The 27,406-nt window shown below is 41.1% G+C and overlaps 2 protein-coding genes across 3 annotated transcripts; both read right to left on the minus strand.

The window, feature by feature from the left end:
* Positions 1–4,366: 4,366 nt before the first annotated feature.
* Positions 4,367–16,973, minus strand: LOC111229910 (transmembrane and coiled-coil domain protein 3-like). The gene is made up of 4 exons (XM_022756437.1): positions 16,731–16,973; positions 7,363–8,351; positions 7,054–7,189; positions 4,367–6,617 (listed from the first exon to the last, which is right to left on the minus strand). Exons 1-4 carry the CDS (start codon positions 16,794–16,796, stop codon positions 6,312–6,314), a joined length of 1,497 nt encoding a protein of 498 aa, XP_022612158.1. The 5' UTR covers positions 16,797–16,973; the 3' UTR covers positions 4,367–6,311.
* A 1,998-nt stretch (positions 16,974–18,971) lies between these two features.
* On the minus strand, positions 18,972–27,325 carry nr2c1 (nuclear receptor subfamily 2 group C member 1). 2 transcript variants are annotated; one of them, XM_022756320.1, is made up of 14 exons: positions 27,226–27,325; positions 25,448–25,582; positions 25,044–25,277; positions 24,801–24,879; positions 24,526–24,705; positions 24,290–24,440; positions 23,101–23,197; positions 22,640–22,824; positions 22,145–22,298; positions 21,909–22,030; positions 21,657–21,799; positions 21,243–21,380; positions 21,020–21,125; positions 18,972–20,847 (listed from the first exon to the last, which is right to left on the minus strand). In XM_022756320.1, the coding sequence occupies exons 2-14, from the start codon at positions 25,517–25,519 to the stop codon at positions 20,676–20,678; spliced, it is 1,833 nt and encodes a 610-aa protein (XP_022612041.1). In that variant the 5' UTR covers positions 25,520–25,582; positions 27,226–27,325; the 3' UTR covers positions 18,972–20,675. The 2 variants fall into 2 exon arrangements, with proteins under 2 accessions (XP_022612041.1, XP_022612040.1); XM_022756319.1 differs by lacking the exon at positions 27,226–27,325 and adding an exon at positions 27,032–27,159.
* Positions 27,326–27,406: the final 81 nt, after the last annotated feature.

Below are 27,406 nucleotides of genomic sequence, written 5' to 3' on the forward strand. Positions count from 1 at the left end.
ATCTCTTTGCAACAATCCTCACCCATACTATAGCTAAAGCTAAAAAAAAAAAAGTTAACAATAAAAAGTAAAATTGAATGACAAAATATGTCCACAAGTGACATTTGACCAAGATCTGGTCGCCCTGCGGTAGGAGTATGCCAGAGATGAGCTGTTTGTTCTGTAACAGAGAGAAGTCCCACAGAGTGTGAGGTCATATGAAGGGAATCTCTCCTCTCTCCTCATACTGCAGTCTTTGTTTTGCCCAGATTCAACAAGTCACACACACGACGCCCACAGCTACAGTATAGGCCTCAGGAATGTTAGCCTTCAATTAACATGGACGTACGCAGACAAAAACACACAGAGGGCCAACAGTTTCTTAAAGTATTTGCAGTGCACATCTATGTTTTCACATTATAACATTACAGCTGTCTCCAGTGACCTTCAGTGGAATGATGGTTTTACAGGGAGTGTTTAAAATGGATTTACAGAAAATCTTTTCAATTTTGTGGTGCAGTGGTTAGCAATGGTGCCTCACAGAAATGAAGTTTTGGGCCTTTCTGTGTGGAGTTTGCATGTTCTCCTCGTGCCTGCGTGGGTTTCCTCCAGGTACTCCAGCTTCCTCCCACAATCCAGAGACATGTACGTTAGGTTAATTAATGAATATAAATTACCTGTAGGTGTGAGTGCGAGTGTGAATGGTTGTTTGTCTCTATATGTTAGCTCTGTGACAGACTGGCGACCTGTCCAGGGTGTACACCGCCCTCCCCCAATGTCAGCAGGGATTGGCTCCAGCCCCCCATGACTCTAAAAGGGTAAGTGGTATGGCTAATGAGATGAATGAATAACATCAAGTTGCCCAGGGATGCAGATGAAAAATAGCCATTGTCTATGTCTGTCAGATTTGCATCATACTGATGATTACCAGAGTTTTAGCCACTTGGGGGAATCAGAAACAAGCTGTAAACACAATATATTATCACATTGGACATGTTAGCAAACAGTGACTCGCCATTATTTACAAACCAACCTGATAGAGCTTATTTGCTATATTCAGTTCTATGATACATAGCAACATTAACATTTATTTAGAGTCACATTTGTGTATTCCTGGTAAGTCCAAGTTTAATATTCATTCTACTTTTAGCTTTGTTTTGGTCTCCACCAACTACTGAATGAAATATCTGTCTCTTTAGCAGCTAAATGCTCCAATGAGTCCTTAATTGTGTCTGTGTGCTGTTGTTGGTGCTAGGCAGGGAGTGTACAGTGGGTTTATCAGAGCTCTCCTCCTGAAAACAGCTGCCTGCTGCGGCTGGAAACAAGGTTAATGAGAGCAGTGAGACAAAACAGTAAAATTTGCAGGCTAGAATACGACAAATAATAAATGCTCCATAAACATTACCTCATCATGAAGCACTTTGTAGAGGGGCACTGAGCCAAAATGAAGTTTTAAGAGGTGGATTTTTCAGGTGATGTTGTACCCAATGCAGAAAACCTCATTTTTGTTCCAGGGCCCCATAGTGGGTAAATCCAGCCCTGAGCAGAGAACACCACAACAGAAAAGATCTCTAAAAGCAGATACCTACAAGTGCATATGAAAAACATAACTTACTGTAACAACAACAGATGAGATGAATCATAAAAAGGACAAAAGGTATATATATATAACCAAATTCAATGTTCAAGCAAAAGCAATGTAGGTTGTTACATCTTATTCAATCAATGAATAAAATGATGAACTGATTGTCCATTGACTCTGGTCAAATACCCCAAGCCCCTCTGCAACTGTTCAGCTGACATCATTTTCCTGTGGATACACCAGAGGGATGGACAGGCTGCATAATTACTCTCCAATGACAGTGTATCATTGTCACTGTCAGCTGGCCATGTAATGGAACCTCAGAGCTATAAAAGACAATGATTCACCCCACAATCCACTTTACACGACCGGGCTGCCAGCCTTTAACTCCAAGCATCGCTGTGGCGCTCCATGGTTGCTTAGCAACTCAAGGAAATTGGAGGTGCCTTTGAATTAGGGCATTTTAAGAGGTGATTTATATGAAGACCTTGATGATAAATGTCTCCATAAATCAGAAATTTTCTGCCGCCTATTTCTACCTCTTCGTCATTGGAAGTTCTAATTCTGGTCGCAGACACTGCAGCGTCACAGAGCTGCAGACCTTGAGGCAGCTGAAGGATGAGGCTGTGGCTCATTGCTAGATGCTGGGTACATTTTTATGTTATAGTGCAAAAGCAGAGGAAGGGAACATGGCCTGTTTCCATGACACCATAAACAGGAAATGGGAAGGGCCCAGTGCTGCCAGAGGAGTCTAAATCAGTGTGGAAGTTGCCACAGAGGTCAGAACTTTCCCATAATCCAGTCCATGTACTCAATGAAAAAAAGACTGACACACACAAAACCATGCTCACACAAACAAAAATTCACAACATGAAACCCAGAAATGCTTCAAGCTAATTCTATCTACAACACTTCCCACTCTCACCTTCCTGAGAGTAAAAAAAAATAAAAGTGTGTCCCTCTCACTCCCCCTCAGTAGAGGAGAGCAGGAGTGGAGCTGTGGCAGTTCTTTTGGTGGCATCCTCCATGTAGGTCCTATCCCCTACGGTCACCATGCCAACTTGTGTGAGGAGGAGGTTTAGCTGCAGGCCCAAAGAGACTTGATGAGGTCCTGGGATAATTAGCAGCTCATTATGGAGCCCAGTGAATAGGCCAATGAGCTCCAGGAGCCACACAGGAGAGCACAATGGAAAACACACAGGATCGGAGCTCACATCAAAGGAAAGCGCTCACTTTTTAGATCACATAATACAGAGGAGAAAGAGATTGGGAAAGAAAATATTGCTCTCCATTCACACCTACAAATATAGCTCATAATCCCCATTTTTAAGCCTCTGTGCATGTGTGTGTGTGTGTGTGTGTGTGTGTGTGTGTGTGTGTGCATGTGTGTGTACATGTGTGGGTGGCTGTGTGCATGTGTGTGTTAGTCAGGATCTCTGCGTCACACCAATCTGAGTATTTTTTCTCCCCCAGAGGCCTGAGTCTCTCCACAAATGCATGAAACACAGGCAGTCCGCCTACACACATGCACACACAGACATATGTGCACGCAACGATTCCACTCTTGAACTTAAGCTCTCACAAAGTATGGGAACACTGTGTAAGTGGCACAGATCCCCAGTTAAGCTATCTGTCTATCATCCCCATTCCTGCCCCTGTATCTCACCGTGCTGGCTGGCTCTGCCTCTGCTTGGCATGCAGGCAGACAGTAGCCACACAGTCTAAACCATGCACATTGCAGGGCCAGGTGACCCATATTGCAGTGCGGCTGATTTTAACCATGCATGAGCTTGATCTTGTGTGTATATGTGTGTCCCTGCATCTGCACCTACCGCTCCCTGATAGTAATTTGTGGCAGTAATGTTGATTCTGTTGTAGAATATGAATAATATATATACGTATATATATATATATATATATATATGTATATGTGTGATGTGATTTAAAATGGATATTTCCCATGTTTTGTAGCTATATGATGTGTCATTATTTATTATTGTGGCTGTTTGATATAGTTGGAACTGTGCTAATTCATTAAAGTGAAAATAATTGAATCCATCTCTCTCTCTCTCTCTCTGATCATCAGCATCCTGGGAACAACATTAGTCACTGTAACAGACAAGTATCGTCCACAGTGTGACCTAGATTTGCTGTTAAAGGAAATACACAGAGATATGCTGCAATGGAGCCATGCACTTGAGAAATTAGTAGGAAAGCTGTAGTTTCAATATTCATTTGCTACAACAGCAGAAGGCGCTGCTCTTCCATAGTGTGATGTTACTGCCACAGGACAGGCTTGTCTCTGTTTTCTGTGATGTTGTGATCTTAAATGTTTGTGTGAAGCGGTGGCATTGATTTTGACAGAATGGAAATGAATATTTTATACATAAAACATGCATAAAATCTGGTTGGTAGCATGCAACCTTCCAAATTAAAATCTCTTGTCATGTCAACAATGCAGCACCTACACCCCCTGGTGGTGGTGGAGGAGAGAGCATTTAGTACTGTGAAAACTGCAAATATGTGTAGTGTTTATATTGAGTGTAACGTATTAGAAACTACATGCTAATTAAGTTTTTCTAAGGGTTTTTTTTCCCTCTGGTGCTGTTGCTTTCAAGACGTTTCAGCGAGTTAACAAACTTCAATCTCAATGGCCTTTTTGGCACCAGTGAGACATGAAGTAATATCTGATTTTCTGACAGTTCTCCACACTACTGTGATGTCTCAGTGCTGGAACATGTGCGAAAAATCCAATCATCCGACACATACCAAACTCTCAACACCAATTCCAAAAATCAGTCCCACTTTGATTAAAAAGGTTTGTTTAATTTAACAGAAATTGTCAGACAAAGGCACGTAATGCATGAAAATACAACTGATTGATCACATAGTGCACCGGAGATGAAAAGAGAATGTAAACCAGATCCGTAGCTCCGCAGGTAAACCTTCCTCAAATATGTCAAAATAGGAACAAAAAGAAAAGAAAAAAAAAAAAAACACGATACAGTCAGTAGAACAACACAGACGACGACAAACATCAACACAAACACGTTATAATGGCAGACAAACATTAAAAAGTGGTCCGTAGCTTCATGTGAGATCCTTATAGGCAATGTTTGTAAGACAAACATGAAATAACACATTAGTCAGTCCATAAAATAGGCTCATAGTTCATCACTCAGAGCCTGTGATGTGCTCCTCTGTCATCATTGGAGTACTGAAGGCTGTTTGTTGCTTCTTTAAAAAAAAAAAAAAAAAAAGGGAATTGCATTTTTCCTCAGAAAAAGGCCTTGTATCACAGTATAACCCATCGCCTCTCTATCACATTATTAGTAAAAGACAAACATCAAACTGGGTAAAACCCATAAGACATGTAAATACAGAGAGCCAAGTGTCTCTGTGACTCTGCTTTTGTGTTATTTGGGTGTGTGCGCATGTGTGGCTGCACTGGTGAGCTGGCATGTGTTGATGGTACCAGACTACCAGCACAGTAATGCAGTTGGATTGATTTTTGGCCCTTGAGAGAGGAGACAGCTGGTCTTATCTGAGCCCAGCAGTGGCTTCAGTGGTTATGGATCTCTCATGCCAGCATTAATGACACTTCCTCACCCCTCCTCCTGCCTCCATCCATCCACCACCAACACCCTGTCACTGTAAAACATTGACGTCATACGATCACTCCTAAAAGAATCATTTTAAACACGGTGCTCCTAAAAATCAAATATATTGCACTTTAAACATCAGGAACAGAACAAAGAGCAATTTTAAGAGATGACTGACCACACAGGGGGCAGACAAGGCAATAAGAAAAAAAAAAAAACTAAACATCATGAAAACTGGATGTCGATTTTCCTATGTGCTTTTAGTCTGTAGGTTCCTCATTAAAAACGTGCAGATATGCCTATTCTTTTTTTTTTTGCCAAACGTTAGATTAGAAAATTCATACCACTCTCATGTCTGTATGGCAAATTTGAAGCTAACACCAGAAGCCTATTAGCTTAGCACAAAGACTGTAAACAGAAGGGAACCGCTAGCCTGGCCTCGTCTGAAGGTAACAGAGTCCGCCAAGCAGCACATAAAACCTCATACAGCGATACGACTGCTAGCTGAAGCTTAATATTGACCATACAGACGTGACAGTGGTGGCAATGTTCTCATCTAACTCTCTGCAAGAAAGCAAATAAACAAATTTCCCAAAATTTCAGACTATTCCTTCTTAGCATTTCATAGCTGTGGCCCACAAGTTACCAAGCTCGAGGTTTTCTTTGTGTCTACATGTGCATGCTTGCAATAGTTTGAAAGATATTAAAGTTGAGCTGAAGCAAAATGAAATAAGAATAATCATCTGCCTCAAATTTACTTCATCTATGGATTATTTCCCTGGACAGTGGTAAAGAGGGAGTCCCATGTTGCTGCATTATAGTGAAAATGCACTTCTCTTCACCCTTCTTATTCCTTGAATTGACCTTTTGTGATGATTTCTTAGCAATCACTAGGAAAGTAACAAAATTTATTGATATATAAATATTATTTCAAAGGTTAAATGTAATTATTAGCTACACACATTCAAGTTTTAGACAAGAAAATGACCAGAACTTCATTTCAGTCTGTCTTTTAAAAAACAGTGACTTCTGTAAATGCATGGCGATCGTGTCCTCTGACGATTGTACAACCAATCCTCTTAGACAGTCCTATCCTGACAACTGACAGCGTCCATGTTATTGTTGTTTTCAGTGTGTTCTCCCCACTATCAGCCAAGCACCAGCACCCTGTCTATGGTGTACTGTAAACGGTCCCAGTTCTTCCAGAATATGGTCAAAAAGCAAATCCCCAGGAAGGTAGCTACCACGTGGTATCGGCTCCTCATCAATGGAGCGGCAAACTTGGCAGCGGTGGAGACACAAACCAGGATGACGGTGATGATGGCCAGCATGATGTTAATGCTCTTCCCCAGCAAGACTCGGGCGTCATGGCTCTCGAGCTGGACTGTCTGCTGCTGCTGCTGCTGCTGGAGCTCCAGCTTGGACACCCGTGTCTGACACGACTCGAGGGCTTCCTGAAAAACACAAGAGAGAGACTTGGTCGGCCTGAATGTTTCCCAAGTTGCTGAAGGGTATTTTGCTGACCTTTTAATACTCAATTACCCAAATTCCCCAAAAAGATTAATTATTAATTATGCATCAGCAGAAAGACAAGACAGAGGAGAAGCACATTTGTGGTCATAAATGTCAGCTGACAAAACAGACTTTTGTTTTGTAGAGAGGTATCAGATGAAGGGAACCATTACACACCGGCAACTAATACATTCACCTCTATATGGTAATGGCTATTGAATGACTTTTGGTATCAACGAATGTCAGACAAGTTTCACCAGCGCATTGAGATTTTACTTAGATATCTACTGGTCCACCAGCATGTCATCATTTTATGAACCAGTATAAACGGCCGTAGTACACAGTACATATGGACTGAATAGATTCATCATAATATACCTGTATGTCTCTGGCTCTTTCGTGTGCCTGGTAGGCCACCCTCTCCTCAATGCTCGCCAGCTCTTGCTTCAAATTAGACATCTCATGTTGGTGAAGCTCTGTCAGGTCGTTCAGCTGGTCTTCCAAACGCTCGTACCTACCAATCAATGCAAAACAATTATTATGTATAGGCAGATGCTTGTGAATTTTACATGCTTATATGAGTGGTATTTTTGTCTATTCTCAACCTGATAATAGACATAATGTTATACATTAGGCCGCGTGCTGTATTATGTAAGGACAATAAAATATTAAGTAACATAAACATACCTGTATCTCTCTTCCTGCAGTGTTTGGCTGATGATGCCATACTCTCTCTTGAACTGAGCCTTCAGCTCCTCCATATCCTCCTCCAACTGGCTCTGGGCGTCTTTGATCTCCCTCACCTCCTCCAGGCTCAGGGCCAGTCTGCTCTGGTTGTCTGCCCCTGCTGGTGGCTGACCCTGGCTGTGGCCCTGACCCTGTGCCTGCCCCGCTGACCCTCCTCCCCCCGCTGGGTTCCCATTACTGTCTGCCGAAATGGAAGCACTGCCCGAGGAGCATTCGTCATCACTGGGATACTTGGGCTTGCCCACCATAGAGGTGCTGCTGCTCAGCCCCTTTCCCGTACTGTCGGTGGGCAACGGAGAGGAAGCGTCCAGAGTGGTCTTGAGGTGGGCGATGTTGTCAGCGCTGCCGAACTTGTTCCTGATGAGGTTGGCGAACTCTCTGGGCTTGCTGAAGAAGAAAGGAGGGGAGAGGGAAACACCTGGTCCGATGGTCTTGATCTTGTCCATGGTCGGGTGTCGACCGCTGCCGGTCATGTCCCTCAGCAGCTCTCTGGGTGACTCCCTGGGTATGGTGCTGTGTTTGACAGTGGATGGGTGAGGGGATGGGCTGTGATGGATTTCACTGTCTTTCATCTTCCGATGATACTGCTCCAGCTTCTTTTGCATCTGAGCGATGTTTTGAGCTGATTTCTGGTTCTTCTTCTCAAACACCTGCTTGATGCGGCCCACCTGCTGCTTGTCCGCACTGTTCACCAGCTTCAGGTACTCAGCTAAATTCTCCTCTCGTGCCGTTTGCTCAATCTTCAGCTGCTCTGTGACCTTCAGGATCTTCTGCTGGAGGTTGTCCAAGCAAGACCGACTACGCTGGACCTCGTGACCGAGAGCAGGACCGGGACTTCCATCAGTGAGGTCCAGATCCAGATTGTTCTCTGAAGAACCCCGCCGCATTGACCCAGCGATGCTCAGGAAACTGCCCTCAGTACTCCGATCCTACAAGGGGGAGATTTACAATTCCAATTCCATGCATTAATAATGTCATTATTATCTAGTTTTCAGGATTCAGGCAGGTTGTGATACAGTAGTTTTACACAGTGTATGATTGGGAAAAGTTGAACTAATAAGTAACTCTGGAATACCATGGGTGTTTACAACAAACAATTTAACAGACAATTTCAGATGAATGGTTTGGATAATTGGGTTGATTGGTTGAATTGATAGTGTTGCTACGCCCTGCAGACTCAGTTGTACATGTGTCAGGTGGTGTCGCTGCTCCCTCGTGTCTCTACAAAGCAGCTGGTGAGTAAAAGGTTAGGAATGATGGCTAAACAATAAACATAAGACCAAGGTTGTGAAACAATGTCATTTTCCATTAATAGCCTCTTTCACTTGTGTTTGAATTTCTGCATATACCGTGTTTACACGTAGTTGTCGTTCCTGCACTATTCTCCTACTGATGCTGCCGCTGTGAGACCATCTGGGTGTGTATGTAATGCTCTTATTTGGCACATCTGCTACGATTTAGCAGCCAGAATTTAATCCTGTCTGTTTATAGTATAGTCCACAGATGACAGATGACAAACTTCAGATAACAGCTATTAATGTGTATGAAAGAAGTGGAGCATGCACATCCAATGTAGGTCAGTGATAATGTCACACAAGGCCACGAGGCTCAGGAAATCCCTTTTCCAGACAATGTCCCCTAGTTTTACAGTAAATTACCATTTTCCTGAGAGAGGCTCAACATTCAATTCGGTTCGATGTGCCAATAGTTCTACCAATAACTCTGAGTTCTTTGCTGAAGATTTGAGGAAGTGAAACAGAATATATATAAATATGGATGAAGTAGGCAAGTTTAACTACGGCAGGAAACTTTAAGAGGAAACTGAGGAAAGCAGCGAATCAAACATTTCATTTGGTTTCCGAGCTGCATTTTTAGAGCAGAAGTGTCACTTCAAGTGTAATGGCACTGCAGTAACAGTGGCCTGAGAAGCCTCTGAATCTTGCAAGTTGATCACAGTACAACAGCAGAGTAATGACAGGACATGTAAGCTGATAATGCCTAATACAAAGTGCTGAACAACAAGCACTATGGACTGTACAAAGCTGAGCTAATCCTTAACAAATGTAACACTGCTAGTTTCAAGCAAATAAACAGATCACAGCTAACTCATGCAGACTTAGGGCTCAATCCTGCTTAGCGTTTCCACATCAACACGTAATAGTTAAACATTGCAACCCGTATAATTGACTAATGCGTCAAGTTCACCATACGCTGACGCTCCTCCACACATGACTGTCAGGTGGAACTCAAGCGAGGGTTTATCAATAATAGGGATATTATGTATGGTGCACACTGAGTTACATATAGCTGATACTCAGACTAAAACAAAAACACATTCAGAAGGACCCTCTTAATTCAGTTGTATTTAACTTATCCAATTACACACATACCCCCGCCATTTACTTGCTGCTGGCACTAAGACGTCACACTCCTCCAACTAGTCAGACTTGTTTTTGAGGCTGTTATGGAGAGCAGCAGCAATTTGGTGGATCATCGCTGCGTATTACTAGAATGTGGTTTCAACATAATGTGCAACAAGAAAGCTGCTTTGTATTTGTAGACCGAAATATCTGAACATCTATGGGATGAATTGCCATGATATTTTGAATTAATTTGTGTTCTCCAGAAGATAAGTCCTAATGATTCTGGTGATGCCCTGACTTTTCCTCTAGTGCCACCATGAGATTGACATTTTTGTTTTTTAGTGAAATGTCTGAACAACTAGGACAACAATTAGTACCCCCCCCCCATAACAAAACACATGCAAAACTAATGACATGATTTGCAATAAGTAACTGCTAAATTAAGATAGTAAACATTATGCCAGCTAAATATCAGCATGTTTGTCATGTTGCCATGCTAGCATTAGCATTTAGCTCAAAGCACTGCTGTGCTTTAGGCTAAAAGCACAGCTTTAACAGGCTGCTAGTAGCACTGTAAACTCTTAATCTTCTTTGTACATGAACATAAATGTGTAGTGTCTCTATGTGCCTGTTATTATACTGTACATATATAATATATACTTATTTATGTGTAGTGTGTGAGCAGAGAATGCCATGCCTATTTCTACGAGCATGCATAGGGTATTTCAGCCTCTATCCTCATCCCATTCTCTCCCCCTCTCTGGCGTCTGTCCTTCTTGAACACAGGACTCTTTCTCTGCAGAGAAAAAAGCAGACTTTGTCATGTCCTACCTCTGCTCTGTCCAGGATTCTGATGAGCGAGCTACTGCATATGGATTCACTGGCCTGACGTAGCCTATAGCCTGAGGAGCCTTGCACCCAATTGCAATCCCTCTCCTCCCAGAGACTTTGCAATATCTCTTGTCAAAACAATCAGGTTCACACATAAGCTGCCCTTTTGTCTAACCTGTTTGTCATACAAAAGAAAGCGGAGCCTAATATCCTCCTCCTTCGAGAGGAAGTGTATTGCAGGCCGGTGTGTAGGTTGCTCATATTACCCAGTCTTTTTAGTTTTCAAACATGAAACACAAAGAACTGACTGTTCGTCCAGACTGCTTGCACTGCATGCTATTTCTGCAGTGCTGGAACTAAGCTAGCTCCTCAGGCACTCTCCCACCACTAGCTTTTACTTTGTCCAATCTTCTCCTCTGTAGCATTGGGGGCCAAATAGGGGTCTAAGCTTATTGCTTCAAGGTGCTGTGATATCACAGATAGGGGAAGAGTGTAAAATAGATGAAACAGTGACCTGGCAACCACTGTCGAGGCCTGCAACAAAAGCAGACCTTGGCAGGGGTGGGAGATGTTTGGAAAGAGTATCGACACATCTTCCATACTCATACTCATGCACCTGGAGCAGCGACTGTCGAGCCAAAATTGTATTACACAGCTGGAATGAGAGGCGTACACTTTCTGCTATAAAAAACAAGATGGCTTTTGGCAGGATGAGGCCTGATTCATGAGCAGCTCAAATAACACGGATAACACGACCCAGATGTTTTACACACAATAGAACCCAAAATCAAATTTGACATCTGACAGTTTCCTGATAAGAAATTTCTAAGAAAAATGTGCCATTTTAGTTTAATAAGCCTTTTTCCAACGCCACTGCTGCTGCTCTTCAAGATTTCTACCCACGCTGACTAACTACTGGAGCAATCTGAGGGTCTCTCTGGATGAGTGGGTCTGCTAAATGAATTAGGCTCATGCTGATGAAAATGTCCTCCCAAATATGCTGAGGAGCTGCCCTACTTTTCACTCCATTTCTCCCAAACACTTATGCAGCCGTTCTCCAGGGGTTTTTGTGGTAGGAGGGCAAAGACTGAAGGTCTCTGGGGACGGCTGGAGTTGACAGAGGGGGTGAAAGCCCAGTAACTAGGGGAAAGGCTGCTCCAACACTGCAGATGGCAGTGGTAAAGTCTGACAATTATGTCCTAAACTGAAAGGTCACAAATTGAAAACAGGTTAGAGTTTTACCATCTAGCACCAGGTTATCTGTCTAGGCGATCTTATCTTCTAAATCTATCACAACCAATGTGAGAAGAGCTTGTTTTTATTCTTCTCGCATTAAACTATCAAACTGTTGTCTTGAAATTAACATGCCAGGCACACACCCACTTCTGCGTGACTCACCCAGTGATATTAGTGTGTCAGTAGAGCAGAAGAGGAGACAGATAGACAGTGGGAGACAAAACAGAGAGAGCGCTACAGAAACTGAAACAGATCAGAGATAAAGGGGACGGGAGGATAACAAAGAGAGGACGGTCCCAAAAAACACAGCTCAGCAGCACACATCACCTCAATCATCATCATCATCATCATCATCATCATTTCCACCAACTGGATCTACAGGAATCCTCTGTGGCCCCGGGGTGCTTCCCTTACACCTCAGCCCTGTATGAGCCCCCTGTCCCCCACGCTGCCCTACATAGCACACAGTGTCTGTGCAGCATTATGACCCATTTAATATTCTCTGGCCTCGGTAGACAGCATAACATAAGGATCCAACTGCATTAGCCTCAATCTTAACCCAACAAGCGAAAGCCCTGTGTTGTTCTGCCTGAGAAATCCGCCCCAAATCTTTGCTCCTTTTTGGGCACAAAGTCGGGGGGGGGGGGGGGGGGTCCATAGAAACTGCAGATGCTGCTTATCTTGCACTGCAGTGTTCTCTGTCTCTCTCTGATCAATGATCTAGTTAGTGACTCAATTTTCCATGCAAAAAAAGAGAAGCTACACTCATCTGCCCACTGCAGCACCAGAAGAGAATCAAGAAGCAATTCACCAGTGTGGCAAAAGCACACTAATTATTTAGATCTGGGTGTAAACTAAATACTGAACTGTATTAGTGCTATAAATATTGGTTCAGATTGTTTCTTGTTAAACTCGCTACCCCTTCCTGTTAAGAGGGGGCATTATTACAACTATAGACAAGACAGGAAGGCACTGTCCCCATTATGAGGAAGTAATGTTTTTAAGTACTCATAGCTGTAATCTGCTGAAACCATCAGTTCACAATGTAAGGTCATGCAGGCGAGCAGATTCTCAGATACAAGCACAGGTGTTTACAGTAAGGTAGAAAAAAAAAAAAAGGCCGGCTGTGGTGTGTGGTTCATTGGGTAGCACTTATTTATCATTTATCATTTACACACACACACACACACACACACACACACACACACACACACACACACACACACACACACACACACACACACACACACACACACAGCAATAGAGCTGGCACACTCGTTGAGATGGAACAAAACCGTCCCTTCAGTAGAGAACAGACCCACAGAGGGGAAGAAGCCCGCAGTGCTTATTGGTATTCCCTCCAGCTGATCCTCATGGATACAGACGCTCTCCCACTCAGGGCTCACACAGGGAAATGGGAAGAAAACCAGAGACAGAGAGAGTGAGAGCGACAGGGAGCACATCTTTGATTGTAGTCAGAGAGCTGACCCAACATCTCCTCCTCCTCCTTTCATCTGCATCCCACAGCTGCCTATGTGGTCACACTTTGATTGCTTTCTTTGGAGGGAGAACAGTATGCCTCATCAGAATAAAAGAGGAAGAAAAACTAGCAACAGAGTTTGAAGTCTTAAGTTTTCTGAATGACTAATCCCCAGGAGGTCTGTGGAATGAATTGCTTAAGACGTATGCGCTATTATCTCATAGACAAGCTGGTCCAGGACTAAATCAATAGCCCATTAACACTCCCAGCATCTGCTAGCCCCCATGGACTGGGGGAGTATTGAACAGGATTCAATTAAGATAAATATGCAGCTATATTCAATGTACTGATATCAAGTGAGAGAGTGAGTAGAGCCCATGATGAAGCAGAGTTGGTGAGCTGTCAAGCAGCTCATTAGCCAAGAAAAACCTAAATAAAAGAGAATAAAAAAGTGTAAAATAGTTTCTATTTAATGAAACAGAACATAGCATGTTAAAAGGTTGTCAGTTATACAGACGTGATGGCTAGTATGTTTGCTGTTGTCTGGTGACACAAATGTGCGACAGCCACAACAGGTAAAAGCATACAGTTCATGTAAGGACAGACATGTCACTAAGGAACGGCACGCAAATCTCTACAGAGCCACCATCCACTGAGGGTTAAAGACGCTTTCTGGAAACGAGCCACTCCAACTGAATTGTTGCGTCATCTTTGGCCTCTAACCCACTATATCTTCTGCACAATGGCTTTTTGAGAAACAAAACTGGAATGTCACTTGTGGCCAACAAAAGGAGGAAAAGCATAATTACACAGTCCAACAGTGATAAACCAGAGTCAGATATGTTGTTTCAATATATTGAGCTGATGGTTATACAGTGGCTTCAGAAAGTATTCAAAAATTTATTGAAAATCAAAAACTGAAATCTCTTATTTACAAAAGTATTCAGGTCCTTTACTATGGCACTCCAAATTGTGGTGAGCATCCTGTTTGTTTTTATGGTCCTCTGGATGTGTCTAGAACTTGATTGGAGTTCACCTGTGGCTAACTGCACTGATGGGACATAGTTTAGAGAGTCACACACTCCTGTATATATAAAGGTCCCATGATTCACAGTGCATGTCAGGAAAAAAATCCATAAAGCCATTACATATAATTAATGCTCTGTAGACTTCCACAATAAGATTGTGGTGAGGCATAGATCAGAGCAATGTCATAAAACAATAATGATATTGATATTGATGAGAAAAAAATTGCAATTTCATCCATTTAAAATTAAATCCACAACACAATAAAAATGTGCCAAAAATGAAGGGGTCTGAATACTTTCTGAAGCCAGTGTACTACAGCTGTCTAATTAGTTACAAGTCATTGACAAAACATCATCTCCACCTCTGAAGAATAGAGGTGACTGACTGTCAGGCCTGGATGCTCATACATACACCAGAAAGAGAATCAACATACTTGACTTTCTGGCTGCACAGGAATCATACTTGACCAATTATTCCTCTCCTCAGTGTCACTGTGACTGAGAGCACCTGGTTTCAACCGCATCCTCAGGTTTATCTGTCACAGCCATTAGGGGATTTCATCACCCATTCACACACCCAAAACCTGTTAGTGTTAGTTTAAAGGACTTTTTGGGAGAGGTTTTTCTTATCCTGCTCAAGTGTCTGAGGATAGGTGGAGCTGTATGTTGTCTAGCCTGATGAAGCTCCTTCAGGCACATTTGTGAAATGAGCTGCATATTAAAAATATAAAAAAAAACAAAAAAAAAAAAAACAGAGTGATTCGACTTGACCAAGTCAGTGCTACGTTTCTGGATGAGGACGTAAAATTAGATACATAGTCTGACAGTAAACAGGACATTTCTCTATGTGATGACCTCTTTGCTGTGGGCTTAATGTTTACAGCACATTAGCAATGTTTTTACACTTCAGTTGGAACAAATTTTTGCATACAATTATTATAACATGTTATGTATATAATATTTTAAGAATGTGTATAGTGGTAAATAAAAATGATGTGAACAATACAATAACTGGCCATAAAGAAAAATGTATTTCATCATCAGAAAGCCTTAAATTATGTTTAATCTCAGAGAGTGCTTTTCCACATCCTCCGATGCTATATATTCTAAATGTCAGTTTGACAAAAGTAGGGGCACACACCACTACATGTCAGATACAGTATGGTTATAAATTTTTTTTTAAAAAGTCAGTCAGACATTGAGTCATTTGGGTGAAACACAAGATGGAATGCAATACAGTAGCTCTGGAAAAATGCATTACTTTAGACTTTTACTTTCTGTGTAGACCATCACTTTTGTTCTTTTTCTACTGACTCAGTTGTATTTGAGGCCGTAGTTTGTTGTGCTGATGTTGTATTGGGCTGCATTATACTGGAGGTTAAATACTTTAACCATTATATTTGGTTGGATGTGAACAGATATTAGAAAGACTTGCTATCCAATACAACATCAGCACAAACTATAGCATTAAAAAACACCATATAGTTGAATCAACGCCATAAGGATCAGTTTAGTACAGGACTGCTGTAGTGGACTGGAATGTGTAGGGGGTTTTCTTTTTCTCGCTCACTCCGTCTAGGTCTTTGTATGTTAAAATGGCACCACAGCAGTCAGACAAATAAATGCCTGCTAATTTCAGTTAAGGCTGAAATGTGTCGTTGATTTTATCGATTTATCAACTGACACAAAATTAACTGGCAAACAATTCAGACAATCTCTTGATCATTTCAGTATTTTTTTAATGACCAAATCCCCAATTTCCAATTCCCTGGATCCAATTTCTCCAGTGTGAATATTAAGTGTGAAGTATAATATTTCTTCGTCTTCTGTCATAGTCAGCTGAAAATATTGGGGTTATGGACTGTTGGCTGGAAATACCATTTAACACATCATCTGGGGCTCTGAGAACTTTTCACTATTTCCTAACATTTTATAATATCATAAAATACTGGGAAATAAAACAGTCGTAAGATTAATCTATAATGTAAACAACAGCTAGTTTCATACCTCAGCACAGAAATCTTATTGTCCCATGTGGATATCATCCAATATGTGGACAAACCCTTTACGTCCCGACCAGGGTTTTGTGTGTGCCACTGTACTCAAGAGTTCACAGTGACATACACTTGAAGACATCATTTTAAAACAACAACAGCTCCATACAGACACACATGCCCCTGTTTCTGAGACATTTGCCCACATGTATCACCGGGGTACTGAGGCTCTTTGTTGGGAGGAATATGCAGCTTTAAACCGGCGCAGCTGTTGGTTTCACATGGAGCTGAGCAGACTACAGTGTATCGCTGGTACAGTAGTGGACCCGCCGTTTGTGACACAGCAATGCTGCACATACACTCACATGATACTCACCATCCGGCTGCTGAGGTATTTCTCCACTTCGGATAAACTTCGCACGGACACGTTGGCGCTGGGCATAATAATCCCGTGTGAGTGGTCAGCCAGCAGCCGCTAGTTCTTCAGTTCAACACCGGCACTAGTTTACAACTAACGCCTCGTCTCGTTTCCATGTTTCGCTCTGGTTCTCTCTCTCTCGCTCGCTCTCTCTCTTTCTCTCCCTCTCTCTCTCTCTCCTTCACACACATACACACACGCCCGAAAAACACACAACACACTGGCTGCCCTCTTCAACGTACAAAAACTATGTGTGAACCCAAACTCCGCCTATTTGTCTCTGCAGGCTGAGCGAGGAGGGGTTAACTCTTTCAACACACGTGACACACACATCAGCCTCCTCATTTGTCTATAAGGTGATCAAAAACTGTTTCTTAAGCAGTTATATTTCCACAACGGTTTAAAGTGCGATTTTATTTTTATTTATTTGCATTTTTTAATTTTTTAATTTTATTTCTATTTATCATTATTTTACTATCTTGTGATAAATGATTTTAAAATTAAAAGCGTCTGAAATCTAATTTTTGGGAGAGAGAGAATAGATGATAAAATATGCTGGAGAAACTACATACAAGTTTTATCATTCACTGTATCAAATGTAAGATCAGGCCTCATTATGAGTGGTGGGAGAAGTACTCAGGTCCTATACTTCAATGTAACAAGACTGTTACAAGTAAAAGATAGGAATCTAAAAAATATTAAAGTAAAAATACGTATGTATTATCAGAAAATTTACTTAATGCTGATGAACTGATGTGTCTGAAGAATATGTGTAGGTGTTAAAGTACTTTCTATACGCTGGGTAGTTCAATCTAGAGTAATGCATGATATATTAACTTATGGTTATTTGTTCTCCATTTCAAATAACTAATACCCAGCTGTCAAGAAATTGTAGTGAGTAAAAAGTACAACAATTTCCCCTGACCTGTGGTGGAGTAGAAATGAAGTGGCATAAAATGGAAATACCCAAGTAAAGTACAAGTACTTCAAAATTGTACTTTAAATATATAACAGTTCTTGAGTAAAGATACTTAGTTTCTTTCCAGCGCAGCCACTTATACATTACTTATTGTAATTATGTACATAAAGAACCAACAAAGACTGTAAAATATTGTATATATTATGTATGAATTCAAAGTTAAATCTTTACCTGAAATCATCCAAAAGTTATTAGCAAAATAGATGAAAACCAATATGATTTCAGAGCAGTGTGCATATTTGAAAAACAAAGTGTGACGACTAATATAAATAATTTTTAAAATAACTGTATTTCAGTTAAAGTGGTGAACATACTGTACATAACAAATGAAATGAGGACAAGAAAATGTGCAGCACACTTTGCAAATAAAAAGTGTTAGTTGTGCAAATAATAAATTGCATATCCAGACAGCCAGAATAGCATGTGGTCACTGGTACAGTAGGAAGTAGTAATACAAAAATAAATTTTTATCTGGTACTCCTCATGATAAGTAGGTGTAATAAACTGTAGCTTCAGCCTTACTCTTTTCAGTCTGTTGAAAATCTTTAAAAATCAAAGTTGCTAATGTAAAGGATTCTTTCATAAAACCAGTTCTGTCTCTTTGCTTTATAAAATCTACAGCAATTCCCCTCAAACAGTCAAACCCAAAACCCCCCAAGAGGCCATGGGAACAGTCCAACTGGCCCTTTCACTCACATTCATTCAGCTTGGAATGAGCTAATCCACCTAGCCACGAACACAAAAGCCCATGTTGCATCACAAATCCCTTAACCTTTACAGATACAGACAATCAGTGTTTGTTTTTGCAATTGCGAATTGTTTGGGCGGTTTGTAAAGAGATGACAAGCATATCCTCTTTTGTTTGCACAGAACATACAGTGAGTGCACTATACATAGACATGCATTAACCTCTGTGGTTCAAAGAGGTCAAATCAAGCGATGTGGTGACATGATAGGGCCGTGACAATGGACTTCTAAAAACAGCAGCAGACAATATCATTCATCTAGTCATCAAGTTTTAATGCTGCTATCAGTGCCTTTAATTAGCTGGACACATTCACTGGGTAACTACAGCAAAAGAAAGCTTACACAGGAACTGTCCTCTGTTCACCCATATCCGCTGAGCCCTAATGAAAAATTGATTGGCTAATAACACTCACTGAAAGTCTAGTCCCACCTTCACGTCATTTGACACAAAAAACAGCAAAAAGTCAGTGGGGTAGGATGTAGATTTTGCATTATTAATTCAAAGGGAACATGTAAACAATCTGCTGTGTTTATGGAAGCAGGGGCAAACTCCAAGAAGTGTGATTACTGAGTTTTCTTCATAATTAAAATAAAACTCAGAGCCTCATTAAGTCTGTAAAATAGACTGATATAAGTACAAAAGAAATGCTCCAGGTTTCACTCTGCAAAGTTATCCAGATCATTTAGTCAACCTGCTTCTGGGAAGAGCTCCAATGTGGGTTAATAAACTCCTCCACACTCAAGTTGTGGATTAACTGCACTTGATGATGTAGAAGGCAACATGTTTACAAGACTGCAGTGTTCATCCCACAATCAAACCGATGTGGTTTGGTCAGTTTCAGTGGGACCAGTCAACAAACACTACAGAATCACTACTCACTCTTCAGGAGATCTGAACGACAAAGGTCAAAAGTTGATTAGTTTGGTGCAGTTTTTAAACTAAAGAATGTTTATCCCTATTACTACTGTGAAGGCTCCATTTGTCAGTCTGAACTGATAACATGGCTCAGAATTTATACAGACTATTTTCTTTTGTAATTTTTCATTGTTATTGTATTTTAAGGGTTTTTTGTAGCAATGACACACATAACCCTCCCCGGTGCTTTTTAATTAAAAGTTCTAGCTAAATATACTCAGAACAAAAACAGGCAGAGCTACAGATAATACTTGCTCTCTTCATCCACACAAAAAGCCTATTATAATGCAGACTGTTGACTTCCCAATTTTTCCTAACATGACTGAGCATGGGTCCAACCCATCATATTTTAGGCTGCCTGCTTTGTAGCCCACAGCTGCTGTTCAAAATCCTAACACAAAAACAGAAAGAAAACCTTGTCGGCTCCTTAACCTGAGTCTCATCAGCACTACATAAAAATTACATTCAATGCTGGCAATCAGCTCCACCAATTCAAACTGATACTGTCAATCAAAATGAAAGCTCAACTGTGTAAATAACAGGGAACATGATTGAAAGATGTTTTTATTGTCAAATGTCTTGACAATCATTTTCTGTCCACATTAATTTGTCCAAAAGATTGAATCTATGAATTACCAAGTGCTGCCCATTCTTGGTGCATTCTATATACAAATATACACAATGACTTCAGATCCACATGATGTCAAATAGTTGACATGTGATGCTGCCCTATCCTTTGGATTGGCAAGAAAATAAGAAATAAAGGTTATAACCTTTAGCAATAACAACATCTCACAAACCAATTCACATTATGACAAGTTTTTTCCTCATAATCAATAGAAAATAAAAAAGCATGGCAATGTATAGGAAAGCAGTGAAAAACAAACCAGATTCCTTCAAAGTACAAACAAGATCTGCAGAAAAGGAAAGGCTTGAAGGCAATGAAGCATAAAATACTATGTACAATAAAAAGCACAATCTACTATGCAGGTTTCAAGGGTTCATTCCTCAATGGGCAGTTATTGTAGGGCTTGCTTGCCACTGGAGTTGATTTAATGTGTCTCTTTGTGAATTGTGCTCTACTGACTAGTTACTGAGGAGTCAGAAGTAGGAGCAAGGTAAGAGTGAAAACAAAATTCATACAGGATGCTGTCATAAATACAGTATGTTATGACCACTCAGTGACCAGTCTGCAAAGCACTCTGATTGGCTGGCTGTTGAGTTTTCACAGTCCAATGTTGCTACTACAGGTAGCAGTGTGTCAGACACCAGAGACCGCCTGGCTGTTATAATCAGTGGACTCCATTTTGAGAATGTAAGGGATGATGCTGTCAATCTGCACGTTCCCAATGAGCCCAGCGAAAAACAGCTCCTCTGTGACAGCTGCACTTATCAGCCTGAGGGCGGGAAGACGCAGCAACAGCTTGGATAACCTGGGAGTAATGAGGGGGAAAGGAGACATAAAATTTAAACATATGGAGCGAGTACATCAAAGGTACCATCCCAAATCTTTCCTTCTAAATATAGAGTAATTCTGCATTACTACATCATTGCCTTTCCAGCAATGAGCTGGCATTATGTAGCATAGAAGTAAACACGACTAACCGATAGGAGTCTTCTGGGTAGGTCCTGGTAACATAGTCCTGCAGCTCCATGTAAGCCTTCTCCTGGAACCTCTCGATCTGTGGGGTGTTATCTATGCCTGGGTGATCTGGTACAGAAACAACACATGCACAAAGCCAGACATTAGATATAGGGATTGTTCCCAATACAAAAACAACTTGAAAATGCAATTTTCATTTTGTAAACTGGCTAGTTATGTACGCACCAGGACTAAAGAGAACGATGGCTTTGAGGTAGGCATATTCATAGGAGTCTGGGGTCAGCTTGGACATGCTGTTACAGAACTCCTGCATCCTCCAGATGTGCTCCATTACTAGTTTTACTCGCTCTGGGGACAGCTTGTCTGTTGGACACATTAAAAAAAAAAAAGACAAGTTTAGAGGAGACATGGATGTAAAGGGCCAAGCATCAGTGTAGTTTTTAGCAGATTCAACACAAACTGTGCCAAAAAAAAAGAAAAAAAAAAAAGAAATGGACAGATTTAAAATCTCATTACTAGAATATGTTTCATGTCTGCAAATGTTGGTTGCTTTCTTCATAGCATTGCATAAACACTGTGCTTTTGAAATTGGATTCAAGAAAAAAACCTTGCAGGCAGGCAACAACAGAGCCCTCCTACCTTCCTGTAAGCTGGTCTGCAGATGGTTGATAATAGCACTTAAGATGGTACCAACATTCATAACATTGGAACACTGTGCCAGACCCAGGGCAAACAGTTCATTCCAACAGGCTTTCATCAAGTTAATGTCATTATCTTGACCACTGCAAAATAAAAAAAATGAATAATTTGAAACTTTCATTTTATAACTGACATGTAATGACAATTATTTAAAAGTATGTATTTATGAAACATCTTGACACAAAGGCTTACCCAAGGGTTTGAAAGGCAGGTATGGAGCGTGCCCAGTGCATAGAGAGAAAAAGTAAGCGGGAAGCTGACTCACAGATGTAGTTGACATTGAGGTACTCTGGCACAGGCAAAGGCATCATAAGCTGCAGGAGAGGGAGCAGACATGACTTCAGTGTAAATCAGAAAACTGTGTACCTCTGTAAAAATCAGCATCGCTTTTTGGTCTCATTTGGCTTTCATCCAGAGTGTGCTTTTACCTTGAAAGGGATATGGCTGTCAGAGAGTAGAGGTCCCTCCAACTCCACCACAGGACCTGACTGGTCTCCTGACATCAGCTGCATTGTGGCCTCCAAGGAGTCCGCTGCTGAACCATCACCAGGGTGCAGCACTTTCGCCAGGGTGTCAAAGGCGCTAACGATATACAAAAAATGAAAACAAAATGCTCACAATAAAAGATCCACATTTTGATTTATACAGTTTGTATATTGTAGCTCAGAAAGAAACATAGTCCAAGATGGGATATTTTTGATTGACTACGACTCAATCTAATTAAGTCCTTAAAAGCAGAGTCAGAAACCACATGGCCCTACAGGAAATTCAATTAAAGCTTTGTGACAAACAGAAAAAAAAACAGCAAACAGCCCCTGGGTTTCTCTCTAGTGCTCCTGCAGATCTCCACTCGCTGTATCAACTTACTCAGAAACCTCTGCTCAGTATCAAAGTCTCTTGATTCATTATGACATCTCCCTCACCGAGTGATATCACTTGCAGTTTGCTCATCTCCTTGGATGTCTGTCATCGAGCTGTCGCCATTGCTAAGCGTTTCAACTCCCATCAGATCATTGCCGCCGTCACTTGCCTCCCTGGTCTTGTTGAGGTGGGCGAGGGAAGTCACTACGTTTGCCAGTGTACCAAGGTCACCTTGAGAATGGTCATCCTGTTGAGGAGGGCAATGTAATAATCAAATATGCTTTAAAAATACAAAGTGTGTATTTGTTTGCACTGCTCTGCTGCATCTTAGCAAAATGACCTTATTCATTACTTTCCTGCTTCCAGAAACAACAGGGACAAAACTCACAGATATCATCACACATTCACAATTAATGAACAAGCAATTATTGAATTATTAATTGTAAGGTGGCTTTCATATTTAAGGATAAAATAACACAAGACTCTAATTATATGTAGTATAATTTGACTGCAGAAGTGTTACCTTGTCAGGGGATGCTGGGATCAAGATGGTGTTTTCCAGTTTGGAGAAGGGTTGTTGGATGTTGAGCAACATGCTCGACTCGAGCAAACTTGTAGACCTGTAGTGAGAGATTTGACATCTCATATAACATTGTATTACACAATCCCCATTTTTCCATGATATCATTTTAATATTGTATTTAATGTTTTGGTATAAGCATCCTTCCACTAGACAGCAATTCAAAGTTTTATTTGTCACATGCCAAGGTACAAGGCAGTGAAATGATGGTCAGACTTGGCAGCAGGACAGACAAAAAAAAAAAGAAAAAGATATTATGAAAAAAAAAATCAAATATGTCTGGAAATATTGCAATATTGTTGCATATTTACCCCAACCTATACAGAGGGTTTTTCCAGGACCAGGTTTTGCCATGATATGACGCACGCACGCACGCACGCACGCACTTACAAGGCAATACCGCCATGCTTGAATATCTGCAACAGTGTTGGGTAAGAACTTCCCAAACCATGTTTCTGTTTCATTGTAGAAAGACCACAAGTGTCTTTGGCTGCTGAATAAGTCAAAAATTACATTTAGGAATTAAGATTCCAAGATTCCTCCATGCTTTTACTTCACAGTTCACTGAGACATTACACTATGCAAATTGTTGGTGTTCTAAAAGTTTTGCACATTGGTAGTTTATATATTATATAGAAACACGTCGTATAATAATTATCACAATATGTATAAAACAATTGGGCTCCTTGTTTCATGTACTGATGAAAGTCATCACTCAAACTCTTACCCGTTTATTAGTTACACATGTACCATCTAATTCAATTCAATCCAATCCAATGCCCTGCAGAAAATCTCATCTCTCTTAAACCTATAACGGTCAGATAATGACACTGCACCAGGAAGGTGCTGATTCAGCTCTATGGTAATTTTGAGGCTATACTTACTGCTGATTGCATTTGACTGCATCATATTAAGAGGCATTTCTAATTTCCTTTCTCCATCATGCTTGTAAATGGGGAAGATAAAACACAAGAGACAACTTTCAATATGATACAGTCCAACACAATGTAACAGTTATTAGAAATGTAACACAGATATTATTTACAGCAGAGCCACTTATTATATTGTATTAGACTGTGCAGGGGAATCTGATAATCTGGGAGATTAGTGGATTATATTTAGTGGTATGTACCTAGCGGTTTCCTTGTCAGATACAAAAGTGGGTGTGGCAGCCAGAGGGCTACACAGGTTCTTGCGGATGTAGATCTTCTCAGTGGAGGCAGCACAGTTGACAGATTTCTCTCTTGTGGTCACTTCCACAGGCTTCCTCTCACACTGCACAGCTGAAACACAAAGACATCAGACCTTATTCACAAGTCCTAAATAACATATCCTCAACTGTATATATTGAATATTACAGTCTCTTACAATCTTGTTTCATGCCCAGAGCTATGCAGCGCTGCAGTCGACAGTACTGGCATCGGTTTCGGTGAAGCTTGTTGATGGCACACTCTCCGGAGCCCCTGCATGTGTACACCAGGTTCTTCCTAATGCTGCGTTTGAAGAAGCCCTTGCAGCCTTCACAGCTGACAGCTCCGTAATGACGCCCTGAGAGAGGAAAGAGAAAACAAGGTCATGTTGGTAAATGCTTGCTTATTTGTTACTGAAAAACATTAATGTTTAAGCAAATTGAAATTTCCTACCTGAGGCTTTATCCCCACAGACAACGCAGTACTCCACAACTGGCTTCACAATAGACTGGTCTGAGCCTTCAGTCACAAACTGAAAAATAACCCGAGACAATAGAATAATTAAATACAGCAAACATGGGATTAAGTTTAGACTGACTAAACATGTCCATGCTTTATAAAGACCTTTATAAGACCTTTCAGTAACTTGTTTATCAAAATTGACTGGAAGAAGTCACTAATATCCTCTGGCAATACCTGAATCTGCTGCCCAGCAAGTTCAGGGGAGGCAAATAACAGCTGGTTAACTCCAGAGCCGTCTGGAGTGGCAAGGATGACCTTGTTGGGTGAGCCCTCCTGCTTGGCCAGGATCACCTTCCCACCAGGGGAATAGTCAGCATTTGCTAGAATAAACTGCTGCTTTCCAGGGGAAGATGGCTCAAGTGCTGTGACAATCTGGATCTTCTGGCCAGTCTGCTGATCCGTTACAATCTGTTAAAAATTAAAGAATAAATAAATAAATAAATAAATAAAAAAGTGAGGGAGTGCTGACTGTAGAGTGGCTGGTGTAAGCAAATTTATGTGATAATTGTGCATATGTCTTCATCCAAACACAATTAAAGCAGTATAAGTCTCGAGCGGTGCACAGGCTGTCACATCACCTGGATTCTGTGTCCTAAAGCCATGTTGTTGTCTGCTGACACAAGCTGAATCCTTTGAGTCTGTCCATCCATTCTGATACTGCACACACCTTCTTCCACTGCTCTTTACATCAGTGCCCCATGAAGCATGCACACCTATTGAAAGAGCATATGTTTTACTTTATGTCTTACTTTCGCAAAGCTTGGTTCAGGCCATGGAATACCTACAAGGATATGGAAGGGGTTATTTTCCAATTTCCTTCTGTCAACAATGCAATGTGTACTAAAAGGCTCAAATGTATAGTTGTGTTTTTTAAAGGCTGAGTACTTCCCTAAAACAGCTAAGCACTGTAGTTGTTGTGCTCTTATTGGGGACAGTTTTTAGCAGATTTGTAATCGTTAGGGGGACTTGTAAGTATGTACAGAAGCCAGGTTGTATATGTGGGATAGACTCACAATAAACTACAGTGCTAAACTACAGTGTACAGAGCAAAAAAAAAAAGTTATCATGGGAATTTGTTGACAATAAAACAATACAGACTATCACCAGTCTCATCCTTTAATTGATGCTTGAGTTATGTGTTGAATTTAGATCCCATAGAACATTTCATAACATTTTTACCTTAAGTGTAAATGTCGTTTACATGTGGTGATGTGTGTGGAGGAACTTGGAGCTCTTGCTCATACTGTTTCCAATTAGATCCACTGTATAACACTTCAGAGCCGTTATTAAAATTACCACTAAGTCAGAGTGGGTCTTACAAACACTTAACTAATGTTGCAGCTATTCTTATTATCCCTCGTGTTTACTCATTTACCTCTCCCTTTTACTGGAAGATGTTTTTGCCCAAAACTGTAATCGATATTTCTAAACGATGTTGACGAAGTTTAAAAAAGCTCGAAATTATCTGTAATTAACCAACAGATAAAGTGCAGACAGCTGATTAATTATATTGCGTGTATCTAACTAATATTAGTTTGTGGCCTATGCTAGCCAATCTAGCCGGTGCTAGCTCGAAACTGCACTATTGGTGGCCCTGTTTTAAAATACACCCAAATATCACAGTGAAGCGACTACAAATGAGCGGTAAAGCTGGAGCAGTAACACAAACAAGCTCTTGACAGTCAGCTATTTAAAATCGATACGGAAGATAAAGGTATTTCTTTTCCTGTGGGTGAAAGGTCAACATTGAAGGGTTAAAGCATGCTAGGGTTCAAGGCCCATGATGCAGAACCGCAGAGTCAACGGTGGAACTTCGGTTTTGACAACTGGGCAAAATTCGCAATACTTTCGCACTGGATTTCCACATCCGTCGGCAATTCAGCAAAATAGTTGACGATTTAACACCACGACGCACCGCTGTCGCATTCAAACTTAAATGAGTGATGTGGTTGTTAAGTTTGCGGAGACTGGTTAGCAACGCTAGCACAGCAGCTAACATCAGCTAGCATATACGCCGTTAGCTCTCGCGGCTAAGCTTGTCGGCTTACTAGCATGTCCGTTATCTGTGTTCCTGTTGCCGAATTCCCTCTAACAGCTACGCGTAAACATTGCTAGAAAGGACAGCTATCTAGTCGCACACAAATACCAACATCATCACATACTTGCCAAAGGTAGCTTTTATGCGCTGGGATTCGGACGACAACACTAACGAGCTAGTTTAGCTTCTGCTAGCCTGTAGCTAATGGCAGCTTCCCCGTTGTAGACGTACTGAACACTCCCTCCCCTCCTGTGTTACCGGCCACTCGTGTCTCTTTGATGAACCCCTCATGCGTTCCCTTTAGTACATATTTCTTACCTGTCGAGGAGCTGCTACGTCAGATAGTGTATTACTTTCAATAATTTAATATTTTAACTATTTTGCTGCAGTTGGTGGGAGGGTCAGAGTTCGTGACCTTTTCTCATCAATAAACGACGTTTGCACATGCGCACTTAGGTAGCCGCAGCTCTCAGCCTCCGTTGTTTTGTGATGGTGTGAA

The sequence above is a fragment of the Seriola dumerili genome, unplaced genomic scaffold, assembly GCF_002260705.1.
Source record: "Seriola dumerili isolate Sdu_G_001 unplaced genomic scaffold, Sdu_1.0 BDQW01000242.1, whole genome shotgun sequence".
Taxonomy (NCBI): Eukaryota; Metazoa; Chordata; class Actinopteri; order Carangiformes; family Carangidae; genus Seriola; species Seriola dumerili.

What these genes read in the sequence shown, in the direction of transcription:
- LOC111229910 (XM_022756437.1), bottom strand. Translation starts at nt 16,796, where the DNA reads ATGCCCAGCGCCAACGTGTCCGTGCGAAGTTTATCCGAAGTGGAGAAA. An exon ending in CTGCAGGAAGAGAGATACAG is followed by an intron (nt 7,190 to 7,362) that starts GTATGTTTATGT and finishes ATTGATTGGTAG; the next exon opens with GTACGAGCGTTTGGAAGACC. An exon ending in AAAGAGCCAGAGACATACAG is followed by an intron (nt 6,618 to 7,053) that starts GTATATTATGAT and finishes TGTGTTTTTCAG; the next exon opens with GAAGCCCTCGAGTCGTGTCA.
- nr2c1 (XM_022756320.1), bottom strand. Translation starts at nt 25,519, where the DNA reads ATGGATGGACAGACTCAAAGGATTCAGCTTGTGTCAGCAGACAACAAC. An exon ending in CTTTAGGACACAGAATCCAG is followed by an intron (nt 25,278 to 25,447) that starts GTGATGTGACAG and finishes AATTTTTAACAG; the next exon opens with ATTGTAACGGATCAGCAGAC. An exon ending in TCTGGGCATGAAACAAGATT is followed by an intron (nt 24,441 to 24,525) that starts GTAAGAGACTGT and finishes TTTGTGTTTCAG; the next exon opens with CTGTGCAGTGTGAGAGGAAG.